We start from the raw sequence: 11673 nt of genomic DNA, 5'->3' as shown, positions 1-11673 counted from the left end.
CAACACCAAGCTCCCTTCTTCAGGTGGAAACCGTCACAGCTGTATCAAGCAATTTTACCGTGACGATTTCCACCTGAATTTCTGTATGAAGTTGAGGCAGAAATTTTACCGTGATGGTTTCCACCTGAATTTCTGTATCAAGTTGATGCAGCAATTTTACCGTGACGGTTTCCACCTAAATTTCTGTATCGAGTTGATGCAGCAATGTTGCCGTGACGATTTCCACCTGAATTTCTGTATCGAGTTGATGCAGCAATTTTGCCGTGACAGTTTCCACCTGAATTTCTGTATCAAGTTGATGCAGCAATATTACCGTGATAGTTTCCACCTGAATTTCTGTATCAAGTTGATGCGGAAATGTTGCCGTGATGGTTTCCACCTGAATTTATGTATCGAGTTGATGCAGCAATTTTGCCGTGACGGTTTCCCCATGAAGACGGAAGCTTGGTGTTGCCCCCGAAACGTCGTGATTTAATGTAGTTGTTTTATTTATTTTATTTTACCTACGTCGTGACTTTACCGAAGAAACACAAAGAGTATGAGCCCCACGATGTCTGTCGTCAGTCAAAGCACCGTTTGTAATATGATGACAAGGTGAAATATTTAATTGGCGACTTATTTTTGAGGACATCAACACAGAATGCATCATCATTGTTACGCTTAATGAAGGGTTGAAGTCGTGGAATGTTAAAGTGCCTAACCCAGTAATGTTTCCGGGGTTTAATGTCCTCGCGAAGCAATAGTGAATTATGTTTAAGAGATTTGGCCGGGATGAATTGTTCATCGACCAAACGAAATTATTTTTTTTATTATTGTGAAGAGAGACATTTTGCAATTTTGGGGTGCCATCAGAATCTTTATTTAGACTGGAGAAATCTGATGAACTCTGAAGCTCATTTTCACAGATGGCCAGTAAAAGGGATGAAATATTTTACATTATGAGACCTCCTTTGCCAGTAACAAGATATAGTAATAGGTTTTACCCTTTTAACTGGCACAAAAAACTGAAACCTTTATTCAAGGCATCGTGTTTGCAATAACCACAACAAACAAAAATACAACTCTGATATTATTATCAGAGTTGTCTTTTTGTTTGCATTTTGACTGCTTGTGTTGTGGTTATTGCAAACATGATGCCTTGAATAAAGGTGTCAGTTTTTTGTGCCAGTTAAAAGGGTAAAACCTATTACTATATGGATGAAATCTTGTCTTGTTGTGATAGATTACACAGAAATGTGCCGCACTATGGCATCGTACCGTGCAATGTGTTGTGATGGGAGTTGCATGCTGTCAGTTGTGTTCTTGTTAGTCAGATGGCATCACAATCCAACAGTCATCCAATCAGTGAGCAAGTTGGTCCAGTGAGCATGTACATAGTGTGTATATGTATATATGTGATTGTGAGTGTATGTGAGTACTTATGTGTATGTGTGTGTGCGTGCATGTATGTGACGAACATGTTTTATATTAACAGCCAGCTGCTGTTTGAACCTTAAAGAATTCACTTGACCGGTTATGGGTAAGTCAAATGTGCTGATGCTAATGAATGGCATTCACATGTATGGAAATGTTGTTTTGTGTTTCTCAGCCTCCGCTCAAAGTTCTGGGCGCTTACCGTTAAAGGATGAAAATGAAGAAGGTAAATATTGTAAAATGCACGGCTTCATTGGAATAGATGGCTCTGTATAAGCAGTATGGAGGCCAGAAGTAATTTTAATCCAATAAACTGTTTCTTTAAATAGTTGTTCATTTAGATATTTTGTGATCAAAATTGTAATCGTGTTCCGACAATTGGCTAATTATTACGCTACTTTGATAAAATATGTTATTTATTAAGAGTTTTTTTAGGGCATGTTAATTCAGATATAAAATTGACTTTCATACTGCAGAACAATGCTTACAAGGTAAAACAACTGCATAACCTTGCAGCAGGGGCACCATTTCCTTTGAAAGTGTGTGGATTAATTGAAGGATCTTTTGAAAGTCCTTTAACCTTCCCGGTCCTCATTTTTCCACGAAAATGTTGACAGGCTGTGGAGCAAACAGCCTGCCAAAATACCAACAAAAAAAAACATTCGAATTAGTGATTTACATATTATTATTAATTTACATATGTTCCATGCAATTTCAGACTAACTTTATTCCAGCTGGCAAAGCCAATTGAGCTCAGCGGCTCTTTAACAAGGACAACCAATTGGATTTTTTTAAAATCTTTTATTTGGCTGGCACATATAACTGGCTGTCAAACATCTCTTGTGGAATCTCATAAGATATATCATCTTACACAACTGCTCATACATATGTTGAACACGTACGTATGTTATGTTTTCAACCTGTGTTTGAGCTGTGAATCTTTGTTTAAAGGGCAGTTGTGGTGCTTGTAACGTAACATATTCAACTCGTTTAAAGTGGTAGTGTAAGTGTACGTTATAGATTTCGAAATGAAAGCTCTTGGATACTCCACCAAGTGCTCTATTTTTTATTTCATTGGCTACCTATGTTCTAAACGACACCATTACCTTATTGTTTGGTTGTTGATGATGTTTTGTAAAACTGGAATTTGGATTTCCAATGGACAAACAGGTCAAGCATTGTATGTTTGACATTAACGTGACGTTCTGTTTGAATCCAAACAATATTTAACGTATGTATGTAGAAATTATTTCACACCGTACGTAGCCAGACGTGATTGACATTAACGTGATGTTCTGTTTGAATCCAAACAATATTTAATGTATGTATGTTGCAATTATTTCACACCGTACGTAGCCAGACGTGATTGACATTAACGTGACGTTCTGTTTGAATCCAAACAATATTTAATGTATGTATGTTGAAATTATTTCACACCGTACGTTGCCATACGTGATTGACATTAACGTGACGTTCTGTTTGAATCCAAACAATATTTAATGTATGTATGTTGCAATTATTTCGCACCGTACGTAGCCAGACGTGATAATGTGAGGTGCTAATCAATTGCGCTTTTGATGGAAGCATTATTGATTTAAAATACACGTAAATTCTGAAAGCTTGCACAAATTTAAATTTCAAATGCGCATACAAGTTGATGTTTATTACGTCAAAAAAACTCACAAGCAATTTCTTCTGCCAATGTTGGACTCGTACTTTTGCTTACCGTTCGTGTAAGTTGACTCTTTTCATGCACAATTTGTACATTTCAGCAAGTCTGTTCTCCATAGTTCATTTAGTTCCATAGTTTCATTTATGTGGTATAGCCCTGTGAGCCATCCGGCTCTTGAATCGGGTGCAACCGCAACAAACAAAAACATGAACAAGAAAACATCTTAAAGTGACTTTGTGTGTGACTTTGCAAACAGAAAATCCAGGAAAAAAACATCAAAATATTACTGAAATAGCACCGTACACCACCAACGCTGTGTGCAAAAATCCCAGTGGGATGCAAGTCAAACAACAACAACAACCACAAGACAACAGCCATCAGTCTAACTCCGTACTACAATAAACAAAAACATGGCCAAAACCAAAAAAAACTTTTCGAAATCACCAAAATAAAAGCCATAAATGCAATGTAACGGTGACCAGATGTCATCATTGGCCACGGTGTTTATTCTGGTTGTTGTACAGCACACTTGGCCAAAAGCTCTTTTTGTTGAACAAAAACTTCACACGAAACCCCCAGAGCAGATGCCCTGAGATCACGATGGGAACGCCTTTTATGCCTCCTCATTCATGGAGCCCCACGGCCTCGCAGTATAAATACTGCCTCGCTATAGAAATAGGTTTTACCCTTTTAACGGGCACAAAAAACTGACACCTTTATTCAAGGCATCATGTTTACAATAACCACAACACAAGCAGTCAAAATGCAAACAAAAAGACAACTCTGATAATAATATTGGCACTGTCCTTGAATTTGATTGGTCCACACCTGAGACGGCTTTTCTTAGAGCCTAGTCTCCACTGGTGTTGGACCAGAAGACGCCAAAAGGCGTACAACACCAGTGGAGACTAGGCTCTAAAGAAAGCCGTCTCGGGTGTGGACCAATCAACTTCAAGGACAGTGCCAATATTATTTTCAGAGTTGTCTTTTTTGTTTGCATTTTGACTGCTTGTGTTGTGGTTATTGCAGACACGATGCGTTGAATAAAGGTGTCAGTTTTTTGTGCCAGTTAAAAGGGTAAAACCTATTGCTATATCTTGTTCCTGGCAAAGGAGGTCTCATAATGTAAATGCTGCCTCGCTGTTTGCCTTTATTCGAAGCAACCCGCGCACTGATGACACGTTCACGTCAGAGAAAATCCATTGGTTTGCAAATTGCTTGCTCGTGGAGATGCCGAACAGCACGGCGAAAGAGTGCCATTCGTCCGCGTTCAAAAATTACTCTACACTTCGCGTTTTGTGGATTTTAATAAGACATCTTTGTGGTGTTGAAGACATAAATGAAAAGAACCCGATTTTTTTTCCACCCCCCAAGTGCTCTTACACAGCGTGATAGTTTGCGCGAACTTTAACGATTTTGTCCGAGAAAATGGATTCACGTCACTCGTTGAAAAAAATAAAAAAAACATTAAATTTTGATTTAAAGCTTTCGTGACTGCAGTAATTCATATTCTTAGATCTTTCGGTAAAGTCACCACGTTGAAGTGAAACAATAAAATAATAAAATATATATAAAACAATAAAAACAATTCTCACGACGTTTCGACCACAACACAAACGGTCATCATCAGGTGTGTCGGTCCGCATTAATTTATTTATTTTTAAACAGTGTATTTATAAACATTTTTTATTGTTTTATATATACTTTATTATTTTATTGTTTCCCTTCAACGTGACTTTACCGAAAGAACCAAGAATATAAAAAACATTGCTCAACGTTCTGAAGTACATCACGGTGTTCATATCCGCAATGTTTAACGGACCTCGTTCATCTACGTCGTTGGACGTTGATTACCGCCGCAGAAACATCTTTGAACGAGGGTGCTGGAATGGGCGGCGATCCTGATGTCACAAGGCAACAGCCCGAAGCGTCGTCGCCCCGTACGCTTGAACAAGGACCCACCGCCAAGTCTGAGACGCAGAAGACTTTCTGCGTCACATCTCAACAAGCTGGGTAAGGCGTCGCAACCCATTCCTCTTCGGGCAGATTTGCTCTTTTTTTACACGCAACACACTGCTTTCATTTTAATTTAGATGCGTTGAAAACGCTGCCACGTCACGTGTCCTGTCACGCTAAAAGAACACGTTCCCCACGTCAGTCTGTGCTGTCTGTTAATGTCGGCGCAGGGCCGTAGCTGATAACGCTGTGCAAGGAGGCCCGTCAGACCTGGCGCAGGCTAACGCCGGTGCCGCAGCAACGGTTGAATTGGACGAGTTAATTGCTGAACTTGAAATGGGGCTGACGACGGGTGAGCGCTTTCACACACAAAACGGTTAGTCGCGGAAATAAGAATAACGTAGCACAATACTTAACAATTTCGATTTAAAGCTTTCGTGACTGCAAGGATTCATATTCTTTGGGTCTTTCGGTAAAGTCACCACGTAGAATGAGAATAAAATAATAAAATGATAAAATAAAATAACACAATAAAATATCTCACGACGTTTGGGCCACAACACAAGTAGCCTTCTTCAGGTGAAAGGAACAGACCTGTTCAGGTGAAAGGAACAAACCTGTTCCTTTCACCTGAAGAAGGCCACTTGTGTTGTGGCCGAAACGTCGTGAGAATTTTTTGTGTCATTTTATTTTATTATTTTATTCTCATTCTACATGGTGACTTTACCGAAAGAGCCAAAGAAGACTACTTAACGTGTGACAAAATTCAGTGTTGTTTCATAAAGCGTGCAATGAGCGAAAAGCAAATGAGTGATAATATCACCATTTAAAAAAAAATGTACGTGGAATAATTGGGGTGTGGCATTTGTGATTTAAACATTATGTAAAAATTATGCTTTTGGCTTGTTTGCAGATGATGACTCGAGGTCTAAGAGTGGTCCCCACAACGTGGAAACTGTAAAAATAAATAAAACAGAGGCTGACGTTGATTCTACTGTAGAGCCGGTTAAAAAGCCAGAGCCAGCCCTTCCAGATTCAACAGTGATGAAAGCCACTGCGGACAGCAGCTCCGATAAAACTGATAAAGTCGACATGAACGATGAGACAAATGCCAATGTGGCAACAGATGTCAACAGAGGACCTTCAGAAAAACCTTTGCAGTTTCTCAAAGCTCGCGATGATGTGCAAAGAAGGGAAGCAGCCGATAGAAACGAGGCTGGAAACGCGCCGCAGGTTTCTGCCGAGCCACCCGTTACTCAGACAAAGAATGGTAATGAAGCGAAAGTCGACTTCCTTGCCAAGGTTCGGGAATCTGCCTTGGCCCAGCAACTTGACCGTAAATCCAAACATGCCCTTTGTGGGTCTTTTACTGGGGCCACCGCAGAAGCGTCTGGTTGTGTCGTGGGTGAACAAGACCCCGGACGTAAAGGGTTACCCGTGGCTTTCCCTGACACGTCCACCAAACCTAATAGTGAGTTAAGCAGGGCAGGAAGGCGTGGTGGAGGAAGTCTAAAGTGCCTGGATAAAATGCCCGTTAAAAACGAAACCTTTCTAAATGCGCACGTGGAGAAAATCCCCGTAGTGCATGCCAAATCTGTGGACAAGCAAGTAAAGAGTATACCTGTGGAGCGACAGGATGCATCATCCGAACAGCATACGGAACAACTGGTAACACGCCAACACAAGATGCACGTGGAAGAGTCTGTATTGATCCAGCCAGTGGAAATCCGTCAAGAAATTGCCGGCGCTAGAGAAGAAATAGTTGAGCCAGACAAAGTTTGCAAGGTTATTGCAGAAGCAAGGCTAACGAAAAGTGAAAAAGTATCCGAAATAAATGAAACTTCACAGCCAGTAATGGACCAGTCAAATGAGCCTGGGGCTTCGATGCAAAACAGAATTTTTCACAAGACTCGATCAATTTCAAAAGAGCGACGTGCACCTGAAGTTGAATGTCAAAAGAATTCTGCTGAAACATCTTCTCCAGTTTTTCCTGTCTGTAAGCAGCCTTCAGATCGGTGGAGGTCCACAAATGAAATCACCAGAGATTACCTTCCTAAAGTGGGATTGACCACTTACAGAATTGTTCCTTCCAAGCCAGTCATAAGACCAAAACCTGGAACAGCTGATGTCCCATTCCTTCTACCACCTTATAAAACAGAACCCGGCAAGACTGAAAATGCTACTGCAACCAATGCTACAAAAGAAATCAAAGAAACGTTGAAATACGACTCAACAGCGAAGATCGGTGACATTACAGCCAATCCACAACAGCATACAGCACATCAGTCACCGGTGATTCCTCTACCATTAATTCCCCCACCAGTGATTCCTCCACCATTGATTCCCCCACCAGTGATTCCTCCACCATTAATTCCCCCACCAGTGATTCCTCCACCATTAATTCCCCCACCAGTGATTCCTCCACCATTGATTCCCCCACCAGTGATTCCTCCACAATTAAGTCCTCCACCAGTGATTCCTCCACCATTAATTCCCCCACCAGTGATTCCTCCACCAATGATTCCTCATTTATCAGGGCTCTCAATTGTGGCTCGCCCATTCCAGAGGTCCCATTCCCTCCAGTGTACTACGGAGGCAATATCTCAGCAACACTCTGCCACCGAGCCACTTGCCAGCACTGCCACATCACCACCACTACCACCACCACCATCGAGCTCAAAGCAAGATGCATTTTTCCGTCCCGGCAGGAGGGCCTCCAGCATCTACGTGGCATCTGCCATTGCCAAGAGAACAGCCTACAAGGCCATTGATGCTCCGAATGAAACTTACAGTGGCACAACCACAACAAATACAACACCTGTACATGCTTTGCCACCAATTCAGGTAAATTGTGAACAGGATGAGCTCACGATTCCACCACCACCACAGTTTTCTACGGAAGAAAATGCCAACATTCCAAATGCTCCAGGTGACCCGGGGAAGGTGATTATTATAACCGAGGCACCACGAGTTCATCAATGGAAGCCAAAACTATTCAGACGGGTCAGTTTCCAAAGCGTCATGTTCAAAGATGACAAACCATCTAGCGTGAGTGTAGCGTCGAGTCATTCAGAGTCTAAGAACGCCGTTTTTCCTGTCAAGTCACCACCTCCGGTGAGTCCTAAACCAAGTAGTGGAAACCCTTTTAATGTAAAATCAGCATCTAACTCATCTCAAATTCAGTCCGTTCTCAGTTCTCCAAAATCCACGGACGCAAGTCCTTTCCATCAGCCTCCCACAGTTTCAAATACCACTGGAACTGCACTGGAAAGTCCCAGTCTTATTCACGAGCAGAGAAAGCCATCAGGTGAAGACAGCGGTCTGTTTGGACCGATGCTGAAGTTAAAACCTGTGGTGCAAACACCAATTGTGAAGGATAACAATGCACATGGTTCCCTAATGGAAGCGCTTCAGTCTACAGACAACGTGGGCACATTGAGAAAGGTCAGCCTGCTTTGTCTACATCGTCACATTTAAAATATTGTAATAAATATGGAAAATGTTGTGTTTAGCCTAAATTAAATGTGATTCGTTTATTTAAAAAAAAGTATTTGTAGAACCTGCATTGTTAACCATGATTGCACATGTATAATTAAAGTTATCTTAAACATTTTGATTTAAAGCTTTCGTGACTGCAGTAATTCATATTCTTAGCTCTTTCGGTAAAGTCACGTTGAAGGGAAACAATAAAATAATAAAATATATGTGAAACAATAAAATTCTCACGACGTTTCGACCATAACACAAACGGTCGTGTTATGGTCGAAACGTCGTGAGAATTTTTATTGTTTTATATATTTTTTTTATTATTCTATTGTTTCCCTTCAACGTGACTTTACCGAAAGAGCTAACAATATTACCTTAAACATTTACCTTGCTAACGTGAAACGTTGTACATTTCCGTAAATGTTCTGGTCGCTGTTCCGTTATATTCTAGGTTTCGGGTGAACATCTGCAGACAATGCTGGCAGCTGTTGACAGTGAGGCAGAGAGAGATGCTCGCATTTCTCCCGCTGTTCCATCAGGCGCAGGAGGGAAACGACTGAGAAAAGTAAGTGGGAATGCAAGTGACAGCTGTGTATTTAATTTTGATTTAAAGCTTTCGTGACTGCAGGGATTCACATTCGTGGTTCTTTCGGTAAAGTCACCACCACGTAGAAGGGAAACAATAATGAATAATAACAATAAAATTCTCACGACGTTTCGACTGCAACACAAGCAATCATCATCAGGTGTGGTTTTCACGTCGTGAGAATTTTATTGTTTTATTTTTTATTATTTTATTGTTTCCCTTCTACGTGACTCGGCCTCAAATGAGTACCCGGTGCGGTGTGTAAACATTAGCACGTGCTAACATCACTTGCTCCAAGAGTCAGTGACAGCTGTACAGGGTGGGGGAGGGTGGGGATATTTGTGTCTCGTGTGTGTGTGTCTCGTCTTTGTGTCTTTTATTTCCCATGCAGTGTATAAACAAAGCAAGTGCCATCCGTTCATTTGCTTTGGCCAAAGTGATTTTAATTAAAAGTTTCTGTAAGATAGGGATGTATGTGCCCGCGTGGGACACTTACCTTAAAAAATCTCAGATTATAGGAAGCCATTCCGCAATGACTAATGAAAAAGTCTGGGATAATCGAGGATAATAGGAAGAATAGGGCCGTGGATAATGGAACTTTTGTGAACCTGACAGCTGTTGCAAATTACACGAATCACGCATATTAGGGCCTATTTGTCTTGCTCCCATTAATACATTAACAAAAACGTCCTTCAACATAATTTTCTTTGAGCTTGAGGATGTACGTTTGCATGGCATCGAACAATGGCGTGATTTGTCTGAACTTGAAGTGTTGTTACCCCAGGTAGCACAAGTCTTGGTGTCTCGTTGACTGCTGTGTTCTACTGTCTTCTGGTTTCCATAGACCCCATCTGCAGCAGCAGCGACAGCAGCAGAAGACGAAGAACTGGTGTCTCAGCAGTTGAGAGAAGCCGACTCGGGCGACTCAGCCACAGTGCGGCCACGGCTTGCACCTGTGCATTCTCCTCCAGTCCCCATAGCCCCACCACCTCCTGTCATCCTTGTGGGTAACAGGGCCACAGGTACAGAGCGTAGGCCCGAGGATGCACGTCTGGCCATGCTTGATGCCATCCGATCCGGCAGTTGTGCTGGCATGCCTAAGAAGGTGATTGTAACTGAGCCACCACGAGTTCACCAGTGGAAGCCGAAACCATTCAGACCAGTCAGTTTCCCAAGCGTCTTGTTCAAAGATGACGAGCCATCTAGCGTGAGTGTGGCGTCGAGTCATTCAGAGACTAAGAACGCCGTTTTTCCTGTCAAGTCACCACCTCCGGTGAGTCCTAAACCAAGTAGTGGAAACCCTTTTAATGTAAAATCAGCGTCTAACTCGTCTCAAATTCAGTCCGTTCTCAGTTCTCCAAAATCCGCGGGCGCAAGTCCTTTCCATCAGCCTCCCACAGTTTCAAATACCACTGGAACTGCACCGGGAAGTCCCAGTCTCATTCACGAGCAGAGGAAACCATCAGGTGAAGACAGCGGTCCGTTTGGACCGATGCTGAAGTCAAAACCTGTGGTGCAAAAACCAAAGTTTATTGTGACGGACGTGAAAAAGGAATAGCCTATTTCCACCGCGGGGCTTAGGGCGTGCCAGGCGTCAAATATTTTTCGACGTGAACCCCACCGTTCGAGAGGCAAATCCCTCGCGTATATAAAAGAAAGCTAAGAAAGAATGGAAGATGTTTCTATTTAAAGCTTTCGTGACTGCAAGGATTCATCTTCTTTGGTTCTTTCGGTAAAGTCACCACCACGTAGAATGAGAATAAAATAATAAATTAACAAAATAAAATAACAATGAAATTCTCACGACGTTTCGGCCACAACACAAGTGGCCTTCTTCAGGTGAAAGGAACAGACCTGTCGGGACGACAGAGCTTCAACGAACGTTGTTAAGATTCGAGGCGTCTTTTAAGCTGGTTTAGAGAAGAGAGGCACCTTGACAAAGGGGTTTACATATCAATGCTAAATTCTCCTGTTTGATATGTAAACCCCTTTGTCAAGGTGCCTCACTTCTCCCAACCAGCTAAAAAGTCGCTACGAATTTTAACAACGTTCATTGAAGCTCTGTAGTCCCGACGGGTCTGTTCCTTTCACCTGAAGACGGCCGCTTGCGTTGTGGCCGAAACGTCGTGAGAATTTTATCGTGTTATTTTATTATTTTATTATTCTCATTCTACGTGGTGGTGACTTTACCGAAAGAACCAAAGAAAATGGAAGACGTGTCCATTACGTTATACTGTACTCATGTGTTCAATAGAAAATGTTAGGAGCGTTTGTCCCTTTTTACATTTTGGAGGTTTAACGATGCGTTTCGTGTTGATATACGAATACACACTTGATGCAGCCTGTTTCGTTTTATGCCCTGTGTGTCGGTGCATACATACAGAAACCAGCACGTATGAGCGCTGTGCTGTATACCCATTGCAGAGTATCTGCATTAAGCGACAAAGAGTTGCATGTTCATACTGTTGAACATATACGGTAATGCAGATATTATGGGATGTTTATTTTTCTGTGCATCCGTTTGTAAATGTTAGGTAACCGGCACACAAGAGCGTGAGCA

General features: G+C 41.8%; 1 protein-coding gene across 1 annotated transcript; it reads left to right on the top strand.

Moving 5' to 3' along the window:
- Window positions 1–1523: 1523 nt before the first annotated feature.
- LOC142912404 (uncharacterized) lies at window positions 1524–11458 on the top strand. Its single transcript, XM_076060579.1, has 6 exons — window positions 1524–1639; window positions 4948–5098; window positions 5272–5393; window positions 5955–8485; window positions 8979–9092; window positions 9958–11458. Exons 1-6 carry the CDS (start codon window positions 1537–1539, stop codon window positions 10669–10671), a joined length of 3735 nt encoding a protein of 1244 aa, XP_075916694.1. The 5' UTR covers window positions 1524–1536; the 3' UTR covers window positions 10672–11458.
- Window positions 11459–11673: the final 215 nt, after the last annotated feature.

The sequence above is a fragment of the Petromyzon marinus genome, unplaced genomic scaffold (genome assembly GCF_048934315.1).
Source record: "Petromyzon marinus isolate PM22_M1 ecotype Great Lakes invasive population unplaced genomic scaffold, UKy_Petmar_22M1.pri1.0 PM_G_Scaffold_20, whole genome shotgun sequence".
Classification (NCBI taxonomy): Eukaryota; Metazoa; Chordata; class Hyperoartia; order Petromyzontiformes; family Petromyzontidae; genus Petromyzon; species Petromyzon marinus.
This window is presented reverse-complemented; position numbering and strand designations above follow the sequence as displayed.

Coding starts and splice junctions, on each gene's coding strand:
- LOC142912404 (XM_076060579.1), top strand. CDS start 1,537: ATGCTAATGAATGGCATTCACATGTATGGAAATGTTGTTTTGTGTTTC. Junction 5,099..5,271: donor GTCACATCTCAACAAGCTGG/GTAAGGCGTCGC, acceptor ATGTCGGCGCAG/GGCCGTAGCTGATAACGCTG. Junction 8,486..8,978: donor ACGTGGGCACATTGAGAAAG/GTCAGCCTGCTT, acceptor GTTATATTCTAG/GTTTCGGGTGAACATCTGCA.